The sequence below is a fragment of the Lichenostomus cassidix genome, chromosome 4 (genome assembly GCF_008360975.1).
Source record: "Lichenostomus cassidix isolate B80296 chromosome 4, HeHo_3.0, whole genome shotgun sequence".
In the NCBI taxonomy this organism is placed as follows: domain Eukaryota; kingdom Metazoa; phylum Chordata; class Aves; order Passeriformes; family Meliphagidae; genus Lichenostomus; species Lichenostomus cassidix.
In genome coordinates this window covers 69,492,167-69,517,511 of record NC_139484.1, presented here as the reverse complement: position 1 = coordinate 69,517,511, position 25,345 = coordinate 69,492,167, and the positions used below count along the sequence as shown (strand labels likewise).

Here is a 25,345-nt window from a genome sequence, read left to right as displayed (position 1 = left end):
AGCAGCATCTGAGATCATGGTGATGCCTTAAAGCCTAATAATTCTAAACATATAGGGCTAAGGTACAAGGACTGTTTGTGAAGGGTACAAGGAAAGGGAAAGGGTATAAAAATGTATAAAAAGGGTATAAAAAGAGAAGACAAGAAACTATCAGACATCAATGGCATTTGTCAGTGGCCAGAGGCACTTGGGCATATTTTCACTGCAGGGTGGACTGCAGAGTGAGATTGTGTTAATGCACCCTAATTTAATCCACAAGTGATCAACGTTTTTTGGCTTTTACATAAAGACATTATTCCTTTTTAATTGTTTTAATACACATGGAGTTTTGAATAGATGAGGACTGCATGTGTTGAAGTAACCATGCAGTGCCTTCCAGGAGAAAAACTCTCATTCTGAAGGTCTACCTTACAACACCACTCCTAAGACCCAAGCTGTACAGGGCCAAAGGCTGCTTTTATGTAGTACAAATTCTTTTGTAGGATATATTCAGAAATTAAAAGTTTTAAAGGTGTATCGCCTGCTGTTGAGGATCAAAAGCATTGGGTTTGAGTAATTCTATTATCAATCTATCCAGGATGATCTGCATCAGGGTGTTCAGATACCATCATTAGAAAATAAAGCACCAGCCACAATAAGCTGTCACAGCTCAAGGCTGAGATCTAGGCTGGCTTTTATAAAGTAAACATGACTCAGCTTAATGCTTTTAACAACTTAATCATCAGCAGAAGGAGCTTTGTTTCAGAAATATCTACAGTTTACTGAAGGGGCATAATAAGAATAAGAAAATGGGTGGTTTTGTGCTGCCCTAGGGGATGTTGCCAAGCACTGCTGAGGCAAAAGCAGCTGGCTGAGATGAGTCCTTGCATGAGCTACATCTTGGCCATGCTGGTCTGGCAGATATCAAGTACAGAGAGCATCCTTAGTGAATAGAAGATTTCACTGCCAAGGGAAGCTGATTAAGGTTGCCTTACTGCAAAATACTTCAGCCTGAGCTAATAAATTTAGTGATCAATTCCATGTTTATCTGGGAGTAATCCTTAGACAGGTACCTAAGAAGGTGTGTAAGACCTTATCCTGCCATGGCTTTAACACAGACACAGGCAAATTGATGTGAGAGCCTTGTAGGCAGATTTATTTAAGGCTGTGCTGCTGTGGTCAAAGTTGATGCTACGCCCCTAAATTTCAGTTTAGGTATTTAAATACAAAAGCCCTCTTTTGTTTTATTTTAAAATGGATTTAATTCATACAGTAGACTAATGGATACACATCAAAATGTGAATCAGAAAAACCCTGTTTATAATTCGCAGTCTCCTGTTCCTCTCCTTTTTCTGGGTACAAGATGCTACACATTGTGTCATGAAGTGATATAAATGAGGTTATCCATTTTAATCCTGATATTTAAAATGGAAACAGCACAGTGCTAGATTGCCACGTTGTCTCAATCTAGTCACAGAGTCTTACTCAGACCTTTATCCAAAATACTTGAGAGAGAAAGTGTGGCTGTTCTTGACATTAACAAATAGAGCAAACTTTTTCACAGAGCTGAGACACCAAGAAAACCTGATAGGGCTTGCTTAGTATAATTTAGGGCCACGATATAAGTAGGGAATAGTATTCAATGACCTCCTCTTTGAACTGTAGGACTTGCTTGCACATTCATTTTATCCAGAGGAGTTTGTCTGATCTATTTTAATGCACTCTGCTTTCATCATGTCAGCCCTGGTATCTGCAGCTGACTTGAGTGACAAGGTTGACATTTGCTTCTTTAACTTTATTCACAAATGTTTCCTGATGGACAAAAGTAAGTTGTGTGAACTGTTAATGTAGTTTGTGTATCAGTTGCCTTTTTAATCACCAAACGTTTGTGTTGAGAGAATTTTGATTGCAATATTTTTAAATGTTTTCAGTTATTTCAGCTGTGTTAATCATCATGACTTGGTATAGGTTTCTACAAATGCATGTTTATGATCACACATAAACAAGTATCAGCCTACACAGCTTGGCACATAACTCAGGTTTTATCACAGAAAACACTTGTAATGTTCTTCTTTTGTCTGTACTTGAGCATGTACTGGATTTCTTGTTATTTCATTTGTTCTACTGTACAGCATATTCTGACTTGTTATAGATGTTCAGTGGGTAACAGTTACCAGTGCGTAGCAGTGGAGCATTCAGAACTATAAATACTTGGAAACTGGTGAATCATCTTCCACTTCTTATGAGTCATAAGCATCTTAGTGGGTTTTGCAAGTTAACAAGTTTCAGATTTGTATAATCATAACTAAAAAATTAAGTTGTTGTCTGTTTATAACCTCAAAACCAGCATTGTTTTCACCAGAGAAACTTGCTGTTAAGGAAGACTTAGTCCAAACTGTCCTTCCTTTCTGGAATTTGTTTTGCTTTGGGCTTTACAAGTGAAAACTGTATATCTCATTTTTCCCATGCTTTGTATGAGGGACATCTAGGAACATTTTCCCTCTAAGAGATGCATCATCCCTTACCCTGTTTTAATACAAAATCCCCCAGCTGGTTTAGCACCAGTGTCATTTGATCATGACCATCAATCCAGCATTGAAAAAAATAAGAGAAATTTCACAGTATGTTAAATTACATGTGCAGCATTTATTGCTGAATGCATAATTCATGCCAAATTACATGTGAAACATCTGTTGCAGAATTCTATTGCAGAAGTTTCAGAAGATGGGTCTTACAGACCTATCAATTAGTTTTCAGCCCTCAAAGCCACAAAAGTCTCTTGGATCAGTGTATGTGTGGTCACATGTGTTTGCAAGATGGGTCCATCAATCATAGTGGAAAATACCTGCCATCTTATAGAGGTTTTGACAGTGAAGCAGCTGTAGTTTTGAATTATTTGGACTCATGAAATCTTATTAGTATCAGTGCAGGTCTTTTTAAAATTCCATAATTGTGTTATGGAAGCTGTGGAAACTGTCCAGATTAGTACATTTGACCATTTAAAGAAATAAAGGATGCAAAATCTTGCCACAGAGCTGCTTTCGGTGATCTGCAGTGTCACAGAGCATATCTCTGGTGGGGAAGTTCAGGTCAGAGTGTAACATCAATGTGTCTTTAGTACAGACAAGTCTGTCCTAAAATCTGCTGGTGAACCCTACACTGAGAAACAAACACTTGCCACTCGAGATATCTCATCCCTGGGTGTTTATGCACTTTGCTTTAATGCATTTCTTCTAGATGCTCACAGTGGAGTGGTGTGTGTTGTTTCCCAGAATTAAGGGTATCACCCCAAATTTCATTTAGTTGCCCATTTTACCTTTGCCTCAAAGAATGTGTGGAAGATGGCTATCAGTCTCCAGTAAATAATGATATGGCAAACAGTTATGTGATTTTGGACTTTAACTTTTTTGAAATGGTACCTTTCAAGCTTCATAAAATTCTTTTCTTTTTCCTCATAAGAAAGCCAACTGTAATTAGTAATTTTAGTAGTTATCAACATGAAAAGTGCATCCGTTGTTATGACAAAATATGTATTAGCCTATTTTAATGAGTCAGACTAGCAAAGACAGTTTCATGTTACATCTTAAGAAATTCTTCATTGTGTTTTTCTCTAGCAGATAAGTAGTCAGATTTTGTGATTTATATTCTGGTGTTAAATATAAATTCAAAATGGTGTAGCTGCACAAGTATCAGTGCTAAAATCACTTGTCTGAGCAAAGTTTTCTGCGTCGTGGATTTCTTCAGTTTGGATATTCTAATCACACTGTCTATAAGATCATGACTAAATGTTTCTTCTATGTTTGAGAAAAAAAGAAATTTAAAATAAATTTTAGTTTAATTAAGATTTAATCTATGCTAAAAAGATTTTATTCTCAAATTTTAAATGTTTTAAGCTTAAATTCAGAGGGATATTGAAATTAGGAAACAGTCAAAATGCAAAGGAAGAGACTATAGTTCACTTAACATAATGACATTTACAGATTGCATATTTTAAGAACATTGCTATAGAAATGTAGAGTGTATTTGTAAGCCATTCAATCAATGCACAATTTTTTCAGTGGTCTCAGATAAGGATACCATTCTGACTTGTTTTTTCAAAGAGGTTGAATTGTGCAAACGTAATTGTGAGCGCAATTATGAACATGTCATAGCTTATAAATGTTGTGAAATCATCACTCGTGGTTTTAGTTCTGATCTTCATATTTACTAGGAGAACATATTTCATGGTCCAAGTTCCTCAGTGGTTTGTCAGGGAGGTCAAATGTCACTTTTTGTTTTCCAGGGCTTAGTTATTGAGCGGCTTGGACGCAGACCTCTTCTCATTGGAGGTTTTGGGTTGATGATTGTCTTCTTTGCAGTGCTCACTGTCTCCCTGACTTTACAGGTAACACTATGGTCACTGTATATTTTTACTCTCTCTTTTACTTGTTTCAAACATGCTTGATAGCAGTTTGCATAGACATTCCTACATAAGCCACTCCTTTAAAAAATTTTGGCATGAGGAGTGAAAGGTTTCCTATCTAAATTTTTGAATCTATTTTCTACAAAGTGCTATGGTTACTCAGAGCAGCTTTTGCATTAAAAAGCCATAGAGACTTTCTCACATTCAGACTCCTTAATTCAAAGATTTATGCATATGATGAACTATTGTAAAGACAATTTTACCCACAGTTGAGTAAATAGTTTACCCATATTCTGTGGGTTTATCTTGGTAATTCACTCTCTCTGAGATTTCTCTCATGCTTTATGTGTCATCACTATTTTAGGTTTGGATTTTATTTTTTTTCCCCAGTAGTGAAATATTTCCATGTTTGAATAATTTTTTCTTGTTTGGCTTCCATCTATGTGAGATGCAGTTTGTTTATGTTCCTAAGGATTTTTAAGAAGTAAAACTGACATATGCAATGGCGTGGGTTTGGGTGGTGTTTCATCAAGTTGTTTTCCTGCTGGTTTTGATTCCTGTGTGGCGCCATTAATCTGACTTCCAAATCTTGTTTCTTGTTTGAAGAGAATCAGTAAGTTAGCTTGACTGGCAGGTCTGTGCCACACCATTGCAGTTTGATTTGATTTGCCTGTGTGTACAGCGAAATAAAGCTTTGCTTCACACACCTGTCAGGACAGCTGTAAGACAGCTCTCCTCCAGAAGAGAGACATTATTGCAGATTTTGTATGCTGAGTGAAAAATTCCCTTCCATACCTTTTAAAGCCAAGTTGGATGTGTGAGGACCTTCAGCTGTTTTAAATCCCTGAGGTCTGAATGCCTTTCAGTTCTATCTCCTTCAAAACTTTCTCAATGTGTTAAGTATTAGAGATTTGCTTTGCACAAAGGACCAGGGTACAAATAGGCTTGATTTCAGAGAAATTTATATATACTCCATATTTGCACCTTCTCTTACTCAGAGACCTTGGATTTGCTTCCAGACAAGAACTCCAGATTGTGTCATTCTGGCAGATCTACAAGCCTTTTGGTTAATTTTCATGACTAGGAGACCAGGTTTCCTACATAACTGAGGGAATAACCCAGACTAGAAGAGAAAAAGCATCAGAAAATGGGTGTCTTTCCTTAATACTGAAAAAAATAAATATTTATTTAACAAGAATATTTTTACAGTGCCACTCAAGGTGGTGATAGTACCCTTACATGTATTTTAATCAACTTTTAGAAACAGTAAAATTCTAACAAAAATATCATTCACGCTTTGCTGTAGGAAAACTCCACCTGTTGGAGAGAGAAAAGAATGGACATTAATTTTTTTTCTCCATCTATTAGTATTAGAATCAAGAATTCACATACATGATTAAGAGTGTCCTGAAAACTCCATAGGAATTGCTCTTCATATTTCAAGTTTCTAACATTTCGAGGTCTAAAAAGAGACAAATCCACTTAGAAGTAGAGGAAAGACAGCACACATGGCCTTCCTTGCCTGTAAAATCAGATTATGGCTGAAAATCCCTGGTCTGTGGCTTTCCCATGCTTTGCCAAGGTTCAGATTCCTGGTTCTCTTACCAAATGTCAGAATGTTGTGTCTAGTCTTCAGCCAAGCCTTTGGCTGGTGAGCTCTGAAGCTCTGTGGGCTATCCTAGTTGCTCTTTTTAAACGTGACTGAAATACCCAAGGAGGGTGGAAGTGCTGAATGTGTTCAATGTTCCAGGCTGGCTTGAACTTGAGCACATGAAATTGTGAATTTTGAGAGTTCTGACTCTGTGGTACATGAGCTTGCCTAGTATTTCTCTACAGGGATTCCACAGAGAACAAGACCTTTAATACAAATCATCTAAGAAGGTCTGACAGAAATTCTGTGATTTTCTAAAGTAACCCCAGACTAAATTCTAAAATAGATAAAAAATCATGGAAAACATTATCTATTATCTGTGAGTTTTTAAAAATACTTGTGATACATAAAATATGCTTAAAATGAATGTCTTTTATCTACCCAGAACACTGTGCATTGGCTTCCTTACCTCAGTATATTTTGCATCCTTGCAATCATTGCATCATTCTGCATTGGACCAGGTATGTCTATATATTTTTTTTTCATGTTTTTTTTACATCTAAGGACAGGTATTTTTGCACTGGCATTATGTTTGCAAACTGTTAATTGTACAGAACTGCACTTTGGCTGTAAACCAGAAAGTAAGACTTTTGTTCCCTTGAGTTTTCAGAGGTTTTATGCACTATTTATTGCCTCTTTTTCTTTGTAAGGAGTTTCACATTAAACATTAATCAGCTGTTTATACATCTTCACCGCTGAAGTGGTCTAATTGATTGATTGTGGTTTATTTGGGGAAATAAAGGGTTGCTAATGTTTGATGTGACTCTAATGAAATACTGCTCTAATTCTGTGGATCCTCTTGAAAAGCTGAGGAAAAAATATGCTGCTTCAGAGAAAAATGGGGAGAAAACCAAGATATTTCTTTTCCCCTTGTTTCTGGGAAAAGAGTTTGTCACTTATATCTGTGCAAAATACTGTGAAAATACTGAAAAAAAATAGCAATCCCTTTGTTGTTCTGTAAGGACAAATCTCAGGTTCAGCTAAGACCACTGCACTGCTGACATATGTTTCTTAGGCTGAGGCTGGGGGGAGGGTGGTGTGTTAAAGAATTCTGTGGAATAGAACTGTTCTTGAATTTTAAATGCCTCAGGAATGTCAAATGTTGACTTGAAACTTCTTTAAAACTTCTGGTGCTTTAAGTGGCTCAGAGTGTTTAAGGGCAGCTGCTTGCAACATCTACCATTGGGTTCTTCTAAAATCTCTGTTGAAAAAAAATGTAGTTCTTTTCCCTATTACAGATATGTTCCAACTACTTTTAGAACTTGCAGATCAATATGTTCTTACATGTCATATTTTCAGCATGTGAAAATTAACTGTCTACTTTTCTCCTTCACCTCACCATCCTTCAAAATGGTTTCTGGTTTTCTTCATTTAGCTTCTTTCCCTTTACTGATGCTCTTCAGGATTTGTGTTGTACTTTGCAATCTCTTTGGAGCAAAGTGTCTGCAGATACATCCAGGACAAAGAGCTTTTGTTAGATATTACTTGTTTTCTACAGAAATTCTTTAAAATTAAAGCTTCTGTTGTGTTTTTCACTGTTCTGAGTGCTTTTAAAGCCAAAGAACATTAATAGTGTATCAGTCACTGCCTGGTTGGCTTCTCCACCTTTCTTCTGTGTGTTCAAATGTTTGTCATATCTAATAGTAGGAATATCACAGTAGCACTTAACAGTGAATTCCTTTTAATGAACATCTCAGTAATTGTCTCTTCAGCTGTTGGGAAGCTGTGAAGAATCATATTTTGATGTCTCTGCAAATCAATAGCAATATTTTAGCTGCCTTTAATGGGGGCAGATTTATCTTCAATTAAACTTTTCTGTTATCTTTAAAGGGGCTTAGGAGATCTGAACTACTTTACTACCTTTTAGCTGGGCAGCTTCCCTTGTTAACAATGTTTTAAGATGATTGAATGAGGAGAGAGTGATTGGGGTTTTTTTCCTGAACAAATTAAATATTACCAAAAAGTCTGACTGTGGACTCAAACACTGACACACAAGTTGGTCTCAGATATCAGTAATTTATTATCCCTGGTACCCCTTTTTATGCTCTTTCTTCACATACCTAACAGGTTTTCCTTATTACATTACCATTGGTCAGTAAACTATCCACAGATGCCTTTTCCAATTAGTCCTACATGTCCACATTCTCTTCTTCATTCTCTAACTAAGGTGTTTACCTCCTTTGTTTAGAGGCACAGCTGTAGCTTATTTAGGTGTAGGCTGCCTGCAGCCTTTTCCTGTCTTACCACAAAAGTCCACTTTGCATCCACTGCTCTCAGTATCACAAGGCACAACTCAATAATTGCATTCACTTACTGAGTCAAGTTTTGTCCTCCTACTCAGGCAGGAAAGCCATCCTTAGCCTGCAGCAATTCCACTGGAGAGTCACCCTGTCTGTGTCAGGAGCCCTGTGAGAAGGGATTGGGTGATCTGAGCTATTTCAGCCTGAGCAAAGGCAGCTCTGGGGACCAAAGGGCAGTGACACTGCCTGTGAGAAGGGTGCTGCAGTGCCAGAGCAGTGTCCTGCTGCTGCGTGGAGAGCTGCTGGAGAGACAGAATGCAGGTGTTGAAACAAGACAGACACAGAGAGACTGCAAGGAAAAGCTTTTTGCTTACAGGCAGCTGAGCAGTCTACTGAGGATAGTGAGTCCTTAATTGCTGCACAAAGATCGAACTGGATAGTTGGTACTTCTGTTTTTCTCCAGTGCAGTGGCCGTAGGGAAGTGTCCAGATCAAAATACAAACAGGGCAAGTGGGTGAGATATTTTTTGAGAACCAGTGCACATTTTTCTCAGCTTAGGGTCTTTCTGAGGCATAGCTTCTAACACCTTCATGTTCATCTTCCATGGATTTGTTAATTTGCTGTCTGAAACAGCAACATTTTAGCATTCTTTGGCAAATAAAACTACATGTCTACCACCTCTTATGCACACATCTTTTGCTATTCTTTGTGTGATAACCTCCAGGTTTTGCAGAAACAGAGCAACTGATCCCCTTCCCCCTTTCCTGCTTTCTTGTGATCTTGTGATCTTGTGAACTTTTACCTTATCAACCCAGATTTTTCTGGAATGAGCAGGTATTTCTTATTGCCACCTTCTGAGTGATATTTTATGACACCCCTTTAGCAGGAAAATTTCACGCTTTAGTATTCCTTTGTAGCACTCTGATGGTTTAATTAGACAAGACTGAAGTTCAGCAATAACTTTCTCACCTTTCTGGTAGTAAAAGGTGTTTTCCCCAAGAGAATTATGATATATTCTTTATTATAAAGCTGCATCTTTTTTATACTTTTAGCTTTTTGTAGAAGTTTTTCCATTTGTTTGTACTGGTTGAACAGGGACTATTGCAAACCAATCCTCAGTATTTTAATTCCTCCTGTAGTTACACTGCAAACACATGATTTGTAATGATTCCATAGGTACAAATCTTAAGCTAGGATGAATTTAGTTTATGTTCATTGACCTATTGGTACTTGGAAAAATTATCCCATCTGAAGACAAAAAATAACATGAGAAACTGAGTTTATAAAAATACTGCTTTAACTTTCTAGATCATAAAATTGCCTTTAAAAATACAATATTTTCCCTCTTGTTAGACTATTTAATACCTTTTTGATGGCTTAGATGTTGTGTAAACCATTATCTGATAGCATATGCATGAGTCCCATCTGCTCCTTTACAGCAAGGATCAGCTGTCACTATAAACTGTGGAGGTTTTTTGTTTGTTTGTTTTATTTTTCTGAACTCAGCTTTTCAGCTTGCAGATATTTTTGAGGACTGAAACAGTAATGCTAGCAACAGGTATGCTCAGGCATCAGTGTGGCTTGGCACTTCATTTTTGTTGAAAAAGAAACAGCAGAAAGCTTTCACTTTCTAAAAATTAAATGGGCCCTTATGGTTGATATAGTCAATCTGTAATCTGATAGAAAAATATCCTTCAAAAATCACTTATTGCTCTATAGATTAGGAGCCATGCTGGTCCAGGCAGTTGTTTCACTGTTTCTATTTGGTTAATTATATGCAAGAGAAGATATTTGTTGGACATGAGATAAATACAGGATAAATTTCAAATGAAGAATTTTCATCCAGCAATGAGTAAACAGAAAAAACTGAGGGGATTGGTTCTGACTCCTAAGGAGATAAAAAGCAAAAAGCCAAAAAATCAACTGAGAAAACAAATCAAAGGAAAAAAGTAACAGAACATTTTCTGGATCTCCAGAGAGCATTTGTGATGTTCAGGTTATGCATCATGGGCAAATGCATTGATTTGCAATGCCTTCACAGAATGGGTAAATAATGTGCAGCTTCTTGGAAATCTGGGTAGTGATAGACAGGCTTAGGTATGTGTGAAATGTCTTCCTTCTTTAACTTTGCCTTAGTTAATATTTAAGAAAAAAGGAAAAGCTAAAATTTATTCCCACTTTCTCAGTTAAACCTGGGTGGCTGTCTCTTCATGGACTGAACATGTTGTCAGATTCAACTGTGTCTGCAGAATCAATGTCTGTCTGGAAAGATAGTCTAAAATCTGATTTAAGTGGAAAAAAGAGAAGGTTCTGCTTATTTTTAGCTACTTTCTTGAATTCCCTGTTCACCCATTGTGCCTTTACAACAGTTACTGTCCCAGCAAGTGATTTTTTATTTTTCTGGGAGAATTGAAAATGTGCATTGTAGTTTTACAAAACCTGCTGCAGATTGGCCCCTTTTACCTACTAGCCAAATAGTCAAAAAAACAAACAAACAAGCAAAGAAACACCCCAAAACTGACCCAGAATATGTGCAATTTAGTTTCCTGATTTGCCTGCAGGGATGTTGACCCCACTTATCAGTGAGTCTGTCGTGCATTTTGGGATGAGGCTCTTGTAGTCCTTTTCTTTGAAGTTTTTCCAATTCACATAAAACAATTAAATGTTCATTCTCTGAACCAGAAAAAGTTCTTCTGCCCATGTGTTAAGATGTGTCAGATAGTAGAACATGTGGAGAAAAAAACCTGATCAATTGATTAATTAGTGATTACAGCAATGTTGGCATGAATTTCCAAATAACCTTCCTAGTGAAAATAAGCACAACAAAAGGACAGTCAAGCCCTTGAGAACCTGGAAACCTGGCATAAAGCATTTCCATTCCTTATCCTTGTATGAAGTGATTTATTGGTATTTCTTCCTTAGAAGTATATTCTGTTTAAGTGTGACACCTTTCTATCCAGTTTTGACAAATGGAGAAGGCATTGCTGCAGAGAATGGCCAGGAAACCATGGTGGGGAGGTTAGGTATGATGCTGTGTGTAGCTAAATGGAAGGATGGGAGGAGGTAGACTGCTTTGGTGAAACACTTTTCTTTGAAGCAATCTTGTTTTATCACCTTCTTTCAGAAATTGGTTAAGTCTTGTTGCTTCCAAATCTCTGCAAATTTGCTGGCTCTGGAAACATGGTGCACTGGAGCACTAGGCTAATTTTACAACTGGGAATAGGTAGGAACAGCACCAGACCCTATTGTGGCAGTAAGATCTATAAAAAGTGTTTGTGTAGCCCAAGCGTGTTGCCCACCCTTTGAGCACTGCATCTGGGAGGGAAATCTGCCCTGTGTGTGCACAGGAAGGGGTGTGGTAATGTTCCTTCTTCCACTGAACATTCCCCAAGGGCTCCTTGGAGTCCTTTGGAGAGAAAAAAAATACCTTTTATTACAACAAGCAGTAATACTCAGGGAAATATTAGTATTTCTGATTTCAAAAATCTCAGGAGTTGATTTTATGTGCATTGCCTGATCATGATAACTCAAGCCGTATTTGTGCTAGAAATGTGTGTTACTTTGGTGGGACTTCAAGATTGAGATTAGTGATTTTGTTGAAACCTTTCACATTTTTCCCATTTTTAAGAAAGGGACATATATACCTGCATGAGCTGGAGAGAAAAAGAGGCTTAGAAATACAGAACAGGGTGAGGATTTAAGGATGTCTGAAAAATGCCAGTTAGCTAAGGAAGAATATAAAAATAATATCTCCAAGTATCACATGGAAGACTTCCTCATAGCTGATTATATTTTATCCAAGTAATTTGAAAGATTGTTTTGTAAGAACACTCTGTATGCACATTCTTTTACATGTTTTCTTGAAGACCTAATACATCATACTGTCATGCATTGTCTCTCTGTATTGTAATGTGAAAAATGCTCATTGTGTTGTCAGGCGTCGTGTCATCGTTTTTGAGATGATTTAGAGCTGAATGTGGGAACACAAAACTGCTCATGCAGCAGTTAGCACAGAAGGGCTGCAAAGAAGGGCTGTGGCGAAGGTGAAGAAAATAGATTTGTGTATGAAAAGATACAGAATAGCTTCGTAGTGTCCAACAGGAAAGGTTGAGAATATAATTTCTAATAATACAGGCATAAAGGAAAATAACACTGAGAAGGGAGAATATTCTGAATGCAAGTGTTGCTGCAGAAAATAGCAACAAAGGCCCAAAATTAGGGGCTAGCTACCCATGAGTAAATTTAAAATACATTTTGGAAAAATACTCCTAGCTGCTAGAGAAGCTGAATCCTGTATCAACTTCTCAATAGAAACAGCAAATGGAGAAATGAAACAAACATATTTCATAAACTAAATACTGCCTGAAGCCACTGAGGACTGTATTTGAACCAGATGATCTAAAACAATCATGGGTTCCTTTATCTCCAAGTCTGGAGTTCTTCATTTATCTCTAAGTGAGGTGCTTGATCCTCTGTATAAAGTCTTACCTTGTTTCCATTTGTCTAAAACTCAGAGTGTCTGCAAAGATGCACATGTGGCCAGAGGGATTTTCTAGCTGGCCATTGCAATAAAATGCAGCCCCTGACTTCATTTCTGTCGATGGCTGCTGTTTTTAAAGCAGTGGCACTGGAGAGAAGAAAACAGGAGTCTCTGTTTAAATCTTACACAGTAAGACTTCTTCAGGCATTCTGACTTCACTGTCTTACACCATGTCTTCTACATCTTAGAAGAAGTTATTCTGGTCTTTAATCCTGTATGTATTTCTGCAGACAAGTAGCATTTCCCCACAGAAGTCCTGCTGAGTTCAGTGGAGCGTGGATAAGGCTGAACTTAGAGTTATCAAACAGGAGGCTGTGTGATTTTACTTAAATTCCTGCTTTTAAAAGAGGTTTCTATTTAGTATACGTAAGGATGACAAAATCAGATCAGTGGTGTGTTTCCAGTCACACTCTGATCACAGGAAAGAAAAACAAGTAAAATTCAATCTCAGATGAATTTGAAAAAAATAGTAATTTTATGGTAGCAAGATCTTCATTTTTCAACCGTTACTTTTTATAGCAAGTACATTTTCAGACACAGCTGAGAAACATTAACAAACCAGGCCATTCCAGAAAAAACGTTTCACTTACACTTGTCTCTTTTTTTTGAGAATTTTATAGTATTTGTCATGGTTTATGGAACATGAATATAGTCTTCCATAGCACAGCTGAATACAATGGAAACGATAATGGTATATTCAGCGTGTTAAACTGACATTATGAAGTAAACAAAAGAGAACTCAGAGGAAATCATTGCTGTGCCCTGAGGTGTATCAAAGATACTCTGGTATTTAAAGTTTAAATCAGTCCATGCTCCCACTCTGAATGCCAGGGTGCAGCTGTGTTCACAGCAGAGCTGTTGTCGTAAAAGGGTCACTTTGAAAGTCATGAGGTTTGTTCAGTCTGAAATGTCATAAGTGAAGAAAATAAAAATCAGCTCTTGGATGTGAAACACAACCAAAGGTGTGATAGCACACATGTAGACATAAAAGTACTGCAGTGAAAGGCAGCATCAGTATTTCTGCCTGAAGAGGAATTTACAGAAGCTTTGTGTGATGTTTTAGCTTCTCCACGTAGAGCAGGATGTAAAAACTTGTAACACTCATGGCTTCCCACAGAGGCATTATTCCAGTCCACTTTGAGAAAGAGTTTGAGCTTGCTTGAGTGGAAAAAAACCCCACTCTCTGTACCAGAAAAGTGTATCAGGTTAAAAAGAAACAAAGATACCCATCTTGTTCTATATTTAGTTTAAAAGTAGTATATTTGAAAGGTTAGGTTAATTTTCAAATTTTTTTTATTCTATGAACTAGAAGCCTTTACAGCCTTTCAAATGGATAAGCATTCTTTGGTAATGCCAAGTGGCTGGATTAGATGAGGAGAATATTTGCTCAGTAATAACCTTTAGTTTTCCCACATATTTAAGAAAAGCCTTGCTTTGTTGATAGTTGTAAGGCTTTTGTGGGCACAACAGCTGAATTAAAATCTGCTGCACAAACATCAGTTAAACACTGCAAACGTGAGTTAAGGCTCAGTTCAGACACTTGCAATAACCTGGAGCAGCACATAGCACAGTCAGCTGAAGATCAGCTGGGACCCCTGGCCCCATCCAGCCCTGGTGTGACACTCCCTCCCTCTGACTGTCATCCACCCAAAGCATCCTTAGGATGGATGTTTGGTCCTCCCAGCTGCAGCCATCACACCCTGTCCTGTCAGTGCCATTGCTTTAATTGCTGTGGGCTGTGAAGCCTCAGGAGCTCTGATTTACCTTTCCATTCCTGGTGCTCTCTAGCAATGGAAAAAGCTCCTGCCTACACCTGGGGGCAAGAGTATTTTCACCTACTTCTACCGAGTCAAGATGTTCCCTTTCATTAGCTTTGAGTGATTTTTTAAACTGTTAAGAAATAAGACTAGAACTGATTTTAATATTCATTGATTTTTTTTTTTTTTGGGGGGAAGGGGGCAGGGGGAGGATAGCATGCCCATTGAATATATTAAATGCAATGTCATTCAACATATATTTTGGGATTAATACCTGTTTTATGTTTTGTTTGAATTCTTCTTTCTTAAAGAGCAGCATAGAGAAAGTGTGTAGCTTTTAATAGTTCTGTAGCAGAAGTGATTTGAATTCTTTTTAATTAGTGGCATTTCTAAAGAAAAATGAACCCCTAGTATTTGAAAGGTAATTGTATCTGTTGAATAAAGGAATTGCTGGAGGTGACACCTGGAGTTCTCAGCAGCAGGAAAACTTATGAACTTTATCCCTCTAACAATAGATTTTACAAATTATCTTAATTGAAGCTTTCAAAATGTGAATGCTTTGACACTTGACAGCACTCCTCCTACCTGAACGAGCAGCCTTTCCTGAATGATCATTAATTACTTGCTGATGGCTCACAACTCCAACCCTGAAGAAATTTACTGCTGGAAAAATGCACCCGTGAGTTTTAGAGCTTCAGGTAACCACAAAAAAATATTTATTCAGAAGCTGTGTAAGTGACCTAGGCACATTATTCACATAAATAGGGATTGGATATGGAAAGCCTTGTAAAAAAATATACTCTTTCTTCTGTGAATTAGTAAAATATTTATACTTGCAAAAGTGCAAACTAATAAATATATAGAACAGTAGATATAGAATTAATGGATGTAAGGTGATAAAGATATTTTATTTTCCTTATGCCCAATGCACAATGCACAGCAAAGAAAGGTTTTCTGTTCATCTCATCTGTTCATCTCATCATTTCTGCTTCATTTTCTGTTCATCTCATCATTTCTGACTGAGCATCATAGCTAAGATCTAAATGCAAAGGTTTATTAGTTTTATGTTGCAATGAACACTGCTGTAGGGTCCAGACAGTGTTTTTTGGTAGCCAACATATTGTGTAGAAAGGTAAACAAACACCAGTAACAGACTTTCAGAGGAAAAAATAGGTCAGAAGGAGAACTGCATGAACAAGGGGAGTCAGATGGTGTCAGTTTGACCAAGAAAACAGTCAAAGCAGTTGTTTCCTTTGAATCTCCAGGTGTTATCTGTCCTACTCCAGAAACTTCACTCTTTTGGAAACACTGAGTAATGGCTTTGGTGACCTCTTTCTGAGTTTCATCGGAAAGAAGGTTTATATATTTCATCACAGCAAGACTGGTACTCGCTTCAGCTGTTATTTCTAGTCAAAGTGCATCTTCTGACTCCCTGTTCCTTTCTTTTCTATTTGCTAGCAGATCCTGCTATTTGCTATATTTATCTTGATTATTTGCCACAGTAAGGAAAATATTTTTTTAATTGTCTTACATTCATTAGCTCTACAACTACTGCTCCTCATACCTTTCCTGCCATCCTGTAGCAGCAACCAATTTCTTTAATTACTGGCATTCGAGGCCACATGTCCTAAAAACTTCATCAGTTTCCAGAAATCATAAACAGTGAAGTCATGCTCTATTACCCATCTTAAAGAGCAGAAGGATGGGGAGATCTCTTCCCTCCCAGCTCCACTGAAATTTTGGTCTACAGTTTTTACTGTTGGGGTCCTTCAGGATGAATGCAGCTATACAATGACATAAATGTGCACTGCTAGTATGAATAATTTGTTTGTTAAAATATGTCATGAGGAAAGCCTGACATGCCACACTGTGTTTTCAAGACTGCTTTAGCTTGCAGGTTCTCAACCAGCAGCATTTTGTGCTAATGGTCTGTCAACCTGAATTCCTGAAGGGAAATCTTTTCTGATGGCTTCATATTTCTTACAGGTTATTGTAGAAGTGATAAGCCTAGAATAGATAGGGGTTAGGGGTTTTTCTTCTTTTAGGTCCTCATACAGTGATGTGACTGTATGAATGTTTCTCTCACCTAGGACGGAACACAGTTGTGAGTCTTTAATTCAGGTATTTCCACACTAGTGCCATCTGTGGAGTGCAGGAATATGTAAGGGACACTTCTGTACTTTTATTAAAGTAAAACTCTCTCTTCATTTTTCTCATCATTGAGAAAATTGGTTTTAATAATGTAATGTGAACAGAAGTGCCTCAACATCATTGTAACTGAGAATAACTATAAATTTAATTCTATCATAGAGACTCATAGCTCATTTAAAAAATTCTTCACATTCAAATAGAACAGAAAGTTGGGCTATATTTAGGGTTGTGATGTTATAAAGTGAGTCTGAAAATACAGCAGAAATGTTTAAAAGACTATTTACATGTAGTTATAAGTTGAGAGTATTTTTAAATTGTATTTTATTCTTTGGTAGCCATGCAGAATTATAATTGTGAAATAAAAAGAAATGTTGCCAAGCATCAGAATAGAAATTTAATGTTGATGTTCAGTTTTTATAAACAAAAGCCAACACCAAAAAAAACAAACAGCAATAATAACAAAAAAAACAAAACTCACCAAATATTCCAATGACTAAAAGTGTTACCAAAAAACAAAAAACCAATGTATTCATTTTGTTCAGAATTTGTCAGAATGGCCAACATACTGCTGCTTTCTCTTACTATTAAAAAATCAAGTAACTATTAAATTAAATTAATAAATTAAGATAAAGTAAAAATTAAATGTATTCCTCAGGCTTCCAGCAAACATCTGCATTTTAAAGGGAATTATTATAACTAATCTAAAGTAAAAGATCTCAAAAGTACTGAATTCATTTGGGTTCATCAGTTATATGATAAGTGTTTTACCTCCATTGAACAAATTTCCTGAGAAAAATGATTCTGTCAGTAAAGGATTCCTCATGAAATTCTGCTTGAGAATACTGACTTATGGAAATTAAAAATTATATCAAAATGCACTAATTACCATTCAAGAGGGGGATAATTTCACTGAAGAGGAAATCATCAGATGCATCCAATAAGGGTATTCTTGTGTCTTTTTTTGCATGGAATATCTGCTGTAGAACAAGTTACCTAAGTGGACCTGGAAGAATTTAATGTGATTTCTTATATTTTATGAAATAGCCTAGTTGTTGTATGTCAACCATTTTAGTGTAAATTACCTGAGAACCAAGAAATAACATTTTAACTACTGATGCTAGAACAGAGTGAATCAATATTTTTGTTCTGCACCGTTGCTTAGTTTGTTTATTTTATTTACCCTGAATCATATGGGTTGCCTTGCAACAAAGTTCAGAATACCTCCAGAACTGGCTTTCTAAATGCTGTTGGAACAGCAGGTTATATATAGATGCTAAACCAAAGCCAATTAATCTATGCAAAAAGTCTTCCACAAAATATTGCATTAAAAACTAGTCCTTTAATAATTATAAATACTAATTACTATAATAGTGGAGTTTGCAAGGTTTTGTATTACTTGTGTGTTTTAATTTGGTCTTATGGCTTGCACTTTTGGTTTGCCACAGACTGACAGTTTTCAGTGGGTTTTATTCATGTGGCCTTTAATGTAAGGCAGAAAAGATTAAAATGGTACAAATTAATGTGGTTAATGAACTATACCATTTTCTACAAACGAAGTGCCTGCTTTACTTAACTGTGCTGTGGAGAAGAGCTGGAGACATGTAGAAGAGTGTGTGGCATGAAGCTGTGACTCAGTGTGCCCCTGTCACACCTTCTGTTCCCAGTTCTCTGAGCAGGATTAGCTGGGAATACAGCTGTCATATCTGACTCTAATGTCATGTTTGGTGGGGTATTATTCAATCAAATACAAAGTGCAAGCTAAAATAATCTAACAGGTGACAGAACATCTCTAGAAAGACTGAGCTATGTATTTTGCAAAATTCTTATTCTGGCTGTAGATCTGCAGAAATGGAAGAAAGTCAGTAGCTGCATTGCATCTCTCACTAGCAGTATTCCTGAAATATATTTTCCCATGGGTTTTGCCCCACGTTTTTGGGGGTTTTGTTCACTGGTTAGATTGGTTTTTCTCTGATTGTTTGTTTGTTTGTTTGAGGTTTTTTAATAACTAAGGTCTGGGTAGGAACTAACAGCATTTTGTTGTCTCACTGAAGAACATTGGGTTGTTTCCCCAGCAGTTATCTTCCAGGTTTTTGGTCTCACTTCCAATGCTTCTCTCCCACGGTTGCTCTCTAGAGAGCCCTTGAATTGCAAATAACAAAATATCTTTTCTTGAGACAGTGCTTTGTCCCCCAGTCCTATTAGGATAAATGAGCCTTCCCTATATGCCTTGCCTTGCAGACAAAAGCCATTTTCCTTGATCGTGTCTAGAGCTGCACAGACTTTTTTTCTCCTCCAAACCAGAACTTTGTTGCAGGGTAGTTGTCTGTTTTCTCAAAACAGCTCACTTTGAGGGCTCCTCCTCTCAAAGCATGGAGTTGGAAAGTCTGGGATCTCTGGCCCTGATCAGGCTCTCAGGATTCCCAGACTCCCCCTGTATGGGCAGAATTTGGACTCCTGAGCTGTGCAGGAGGTTGGGTGGCCATGGATGATCCTTCTGGTGGGGCAGGAAACCCTCTGGCTGCCATGGGGCCACTGCCTGAACACAAAAGGGATTGAAAGATGAGCTGCTAGCTCAGGGAGAGAGTTCCTTTCTCTTTAGTTGTCCTTAAGGCACAAAGTTTCCATCACCTTTAGAAGTGATTTACCACTGTAATAAATTTCCCTGATTTGTATTAGGCATTTATTCCTATAACAGTCTCATTTCATAAATCATATGTATAGTCATAATATAAATTCCCAGTTAGGTACTAGACAAAAACAGAGTGAAGAATTCTGCATTTCCCTTCCTTTTTCACATTTTCTGTATTCAGATTTTTGCACTGACTCTCGTAACTTCTGCTGAGCAACATTTATTCATAACTGAACAGAAGAGTAAATATATGCACCTCATTTTTCATAAGAAAATATATTGATATTTGTGTAAATTTAAATATGTATTTGAAAATCTATAGCATGGATACTAAGAATTTTTTTTCTGTTCTAACATTCCCATTTCATGCATAAAATAGTTCTGGGTTGAGTCTGGATTTTTACCAGCACATGACATTGGTTCTATGTGTAACTGGATTAATTACAGAGCTAAGTGAATAAAGAGCACAGATACAGAAGTATTTATGCATGTCTAACCATGTCATGTGGGCTTAACCTAGTTTCATTAAACAGCTTATTGATATGCAAGTCCTGCAGTAAGACATTTGTAGTTTCCAATAGACATAGCATGCTAACAGGTATAACAATATTTCTTTACTAGCACTGCACTATGTTAAGAGCTTCTTCCATTATGTTCACTGCAGTGCTGAAAAGTATTAGAAATTAATCACTATAATTATGTGGTCAATGCATTACCTATTTAAATTCATGTTTGGAAGCTATCTTGCTGAAAAACTCCTACAGGAAATCCTAATATACATTTTTTTGTTTTACGATCAGAGCTAAAATAAAGCTGTTTCTCTGAAAATGGTTTGGAAAGCTTTGCAGGGGAAAAGACAATGCCAGGTTCATCCTCCATGAGAAAGATCATCAGATATCTTTTTGGTAAATTATTTCACCCACGTTCATATACATGTTAAAGTTGCAAAACTCATGACAAAGTGACACAGCCTTCACTGGTTGTGACTTTAAGGCTTTACAGCTTTCCTTCAGCTCTCCCAAATTTCTTTTTCACTTCACTCAGGTGCAGAGTGTGTTCTTCACAGTGGTATGGAGAAGTCTGTGCTGTTCCAGGCACATAGCAGTAGACAGCAGTGACCTGACTTCATTCTATTTCTTTTGTTCCCAGACCAGACCTGTCTTTCACATAACTCATGTACCACTTTCCAGGCTCCTTGGTTCCCCTCTATGACTCTTTTAAGTCATCCCTCTGCAGAAGCTGACTTTCTCTGTTTTGGGGTGCTGTGGAGATGCTTCTCTGGACCATCCCTCTGTGCCACCCTTCCCATTCCTCCACAGAATTTTTGAAAGTTAGTGATAATTTATATGTTCTTAGAAATTTAATTGGAATTTTAAGGAGCCTTTTCCAAGATAATGCCCGTGCATTTTTATTTCCATAACACTTATGCTTTTTGATAGGTTGCTGTCCTTTTCTACTTTTTTGGGGGTTTTTGCCTCTGGCTTTTTCCTCTCTTGTACAAAGTGTATCTTTCCAAATGCTGTTTTTCCAAATGCTGTTTCCAACAGCATATTTTATTATACTGACAAGAACAGCAGCACCTCTGTAGATTGTCCTAAAGCAAAGGCATGACAGAATAAATGATCATAAATAAGTCATCTTACATGATTTCTGTGTTTCCAGTCCTTCAGTTCCTCTCTCTAAGGGGCAACTGTCCTGGCAAACTGCTGCCTCATATGGCACTTGAGACCCAAACCAGATGCTGTCAGAACAAGTGTGATTGCTGCCACTTGAACCCAAACCCCAAGGGTATGATAGAATGGCCACTGGAAATCATCAAGCATTGATAGACCCCATGTTGCCTGAATTTTGTTGTTACACATGTTGAGCTGCTTATTCTACATGTTCAAACTGCTGCTGGGGGAGGTCATTCATTTTAGTCACAGAATTCTGATACTACATATGTCTTGTAGAAAGATACAAAACTGCAGTCACGATGGTTTAAACTCTCCATGTCTCAGTTTCCTGTGCATAAAGTAAACAAATTTATTTGCTTTCTACTTTTTTGGTGTAATTTTTACTGGCAGTCTTTTGCACAGAAAGTTCAGTTGAAGGTTTTACTACCACCTTAGATATGTTAGCTAGAGGAAGGACTTACATAGGCTTACATAATATGTGTGTATATGGGTCTTGCCTGCAAAGAATGAATGGTGAGACAGATAATAGCAGCACACATGAGGACCTAGAGGCAGAAACTGGTAGCAGCAGAATACTGATGTTAGTAGTTTTACAGTTCTCAAACTGTAATGAAATACTTCTACAAGCAGATACATGTCCAATGTGTAACATTAACTGAATTATGTAGCTGATCAGCAAATAAAATCCATGTTTTATTCTCTAAAAATAGAAATATTTCTATTGAAATATCTAACTGAAAGAATGAAGGAAGCCAAAGGTCATAACTTGAGACTTTCAGCTACTAATCAGTTACTCCCTGGGGGTTAGTGTCAGGCCAGCAATATGCCAGTGCTGTACAAAATAGTCCACTGCCTAAGTGGAAGCAAACACGAGTCACAAATGTGGTATTCAACTGAGCTTGTTATTATGGAGGTCAGAGTCTTTGGCTGATGGGAAAAATAGACCTTGCCAGAAATGCCAGCAGGATCTGGTAAGGGAATGTATTAAATAAGCATCAATGACAAGTATACTCTTAGGGAAGCAAATATTTTGTCTTTTTTATTGCTGAAATAAAGTGGGTAATAATTATTAAAAAATAGGAGTTAGTCTCTTTGGTGCCATCTTTTCAGCTGTTAAGGTCTAAAATTATCTCTGAATTTTCAGAATGTCAAGGATTTTAATAGAAACAATCATTCTTATTTTTAATAAACAGCTCATCACATGGTACTCTGGAAGCTGTTGTGCGGATTCACTGCTCTGTTATCTGCTTGCCAGCCCTGAAAAGAATGTAAACCAGGAGATGTGATGACATGAAAGAAAGAAGTGTCATGATGTAACAGGGTCACTTCTCTAAACTATGATTTTGACAAATTTTGCTGTATCAGAAGGCTCTGCAGAGAGTTGCAGAGCAGTGCTGCTCATGGAGGTGTGCACCACAGGGCTTGTCCATCTCAGCTGCTGGGAGGGGGAGTTTACTAAACCACTGTCTTGTTGGACCCCATTGCAGGTGGGATTCCCTTTGTCCTCACTGGAGAGTTTTTCCAGCAGTCTCAGAGGCCTGCAGCATTCATGATAGCTGGGACAGTCAACTGGCTCTCCAACTTCGCAGTGGGACTGCTCTTCCCTTTCATCCAGGTATTTAACACCCTGATAATTGGTGTGCTGTGATGTTGCTGGTACAGTGGGACACATGATGTTTGAGAAGAAATTTCAGGTAGTAATAAACATCCCGTTGTGGAAATGGATGACATTCTCACCATGTTTGCCACATAGATCAGTTGTGATACCCACATGTCTCCTTGCTGGAATGTGTTGGAAAAAATTGTCCTGCAATAGAAAAAATATTGTAACCATGGACAACCCTCTACAGCAAGCTCCCCACAGCAGTGCTTCAGCTATGTAGTCTGATGCTTTTGTCTGGGTTCACAGTCACTGATGATCATGGTTATTGCCTTTCCTTTCAGCCTTTAGGATACCAATCATCTGGTTTTCCCTGTGCTTTGGGAATCCATATGAGTCTGATGATGGAATAGATGCTCTCTGCAGCTGCTTCCATAAGCAGCTTCATGGCTTTGTTTTTTTCAGCTTCTTCTGTCAGGCTTTTATCTTTAGCTGGCTCCTTGTTGCTGCAGCTTAATTGCTGCATGGATGAATCTGTTCCTGTCCCAGCTTCCCCAGGCTCCCACAAGCTTAATTTTCAGTGGATTGCTTGGCTGCACTAGTCACAGGGAGGGCAGTTTGATCAACAGCTGTCTGAGAACTGGTGTTTGTATTTTAACAAGATAAGTTTATGTTAAAAAAAAAAACAACCTGTGAAAAGAAAATTCAAAGTTCAACATAGAACAACATTTTCCTGCTCTAATTCCTGAGGATATTTCAACACTATTGATGTGGTTTTGTATGGCAAATAGGCTTCAAGCAGCTTCTAACTAAAAAAAAAGCTGGGGTTCTTTTCTTGATCATGAACCTCTCCCACAGATTTTCTGCAGTCACTGGAGCTCACACTGAAGCTGATTCTTTATCTCAGGGGCTGAAACACAGCTGATCAGTCCCCTGACTAACCATGTCCAAACTCTATAAAGAACCATCCCACTCCACTGATAACAGTTAAAGAGTGAACCTCAAAACTATAGGGCAAAAGAAAGAAGTCCTAGGTTTTGGCTTTTTTAAATGCACAGAGGAAAAAAATAGGGGCAGAGAAAAGGTACAGGGAGAGCAAACCCTCCCAGCCACTTGGAGGTCCTCACACCCAGGAGAAAGATTTTAGATTGGTCTTCAAATCATCCACAGCAAAGAGTTTTGAGTAATGAGAGCTGTTGATGTTTGTGCCTTCTTGCAGCTGAAAATTATTTTATTCTGCCATACCTCATGCCTATCAGGATTTGCAGTACATTAAAATTATCATGCTCTAAGGCTTTATACATTTCTTTTTCATTTGAAAAGTAGAACTGCTTTTATTATGTAGTACAGTTTTAAATTACCTGTATGAGGTAGTTTATGGAAGAACTTGAAAGCCCTATAAAGTCTGACCCATGATCTAAGTTTGACACTTAATTTAAAATTTCTTCTAAGAGGAAAAATTCTCACGTAGTTTTGATTACTTGGGTCACCTTCAAAACTTAACATGATTATAAAGTCCATGATCTTTCCAAACTGTGCATGCTTACTAACATTAACTGCAGTTACACTGCTAGGTCTAAAGAGTTTCTTTTCATGCTCATTGAAATTGGTGTGTGTTTTCCACCAGTTTCATGGTGAAGGTCTTTCCAGCTTAGACACTCTCAGGTGAGATTTTCAAAAGGAAATAGAGACATAATTCCTTTTCCACTGAGGTCATTAAAACATCTACCAAATGATAGAAAGAATTGGACAATTCCTTGTGGTTTTGAAAACCTAACCTGGTCCAGGAGGCAGCCCTAACTCATCCAGCAAAGGGGTGCTTTTGTGTGGTTTAATAGCTTTTTCTTCCAGACTGTTTAAGCAGCATTAGACTCTCCCTCCCAGCCCCACTGGTCAGGCACTTCTGGTTCCACATCTGCCTCCATGGCAGCTGGGCAGGGACAGAGAACAAGATCTCACACCTAGGAGCATTTAATCAGGATATTTTTGTTTGTTTGGGGTTTTTTCTAATTACCCAGAGACATTTAGAGAATAATCACATTTCTCCAAAATTGCAGTTTCTGCCTCTTGCACAAAAGTGGGGATTACCACTTAATTAACTGAGCTCAGGTTAGCTGTCACATCTAAATTCATGCAACTCAGGACACTCCCTACTTGTCCTGCAAATGCTACCTGACAGATCACCTGGTGAAAACTCTTTAAAAAGATCCTCAGTAAATTCAAATTAAAAGGCAAACTACATCATCTAATTTTTTATGTGCATATTAAAGCTTTTTGAGTGATTTAGTATGCATCCATATGAAGTTTGCTGTAGCCTTAGGGAATTTATTTTTATGTGTCATAAAAATATCCTGTTGTGTGATTACAAAATTAGCCAGTTTAGTTTTAATGAAGGTAAATTACATTTCCAGCTTGAAGGGTTTTTTCCTTTCTTTTCTTCTTTTAAAGAAAAGAGAAATAAAAAAAGAGAAAAAGCTTAGAGTTTGCACCTAAAGATGAAAGCGGTGTTACTCAGACTTTGATTTTTTAAGCTTTTTCACAAGATCAAACTAGAACATCTCCTCCCCAAGTTTTAACTTTTTTCTTATTTCAGTCAACCTTATTCTCAAAATTCAGTTTATGAGTCACCTGTTCCTTTGCAGAAAGGCAATATCCTCTTCTTAGCTCATTTTATAAATCTAAACCAGGAAAAAAATATCTTTAAAATACCTCCACAGGAT

The 25,345-nt window shown here is 37.5% G+C and overlaps 1 protein-coding gene across 6 annotated transcripts in view; it reads left to right on the top strand.

The window, feature by feature from the left end:
- The window catches only part of SLC2A9 (solute carrier family 2 member 9), a 105,167-nt gene that overhangs the window by 68,900 nt on the left and 10,922 nt on the right, over positions 1-25,345 (top strand). For all 6 annotated transcript variants that reach the window (XM_085059813.1, XM_085059814.1, XM_085059812.1 and 3 more), the window contains 3 exons: positions 4,262-4,363; positions 6,418-6,493; positions 22,513-22,640. In XM_085059813.1, the coding sequence (XP_084915939.1) occupies positions 4,262-4,363; positions 6,418-6,493; positions 22,513-22,640 (306 nt within the window). The remainder of the gene's footprint in view (positions 1-4,261; positions 4,364-6,417; positions 6,494-22,512; positions 22,641-25,345) is intronic.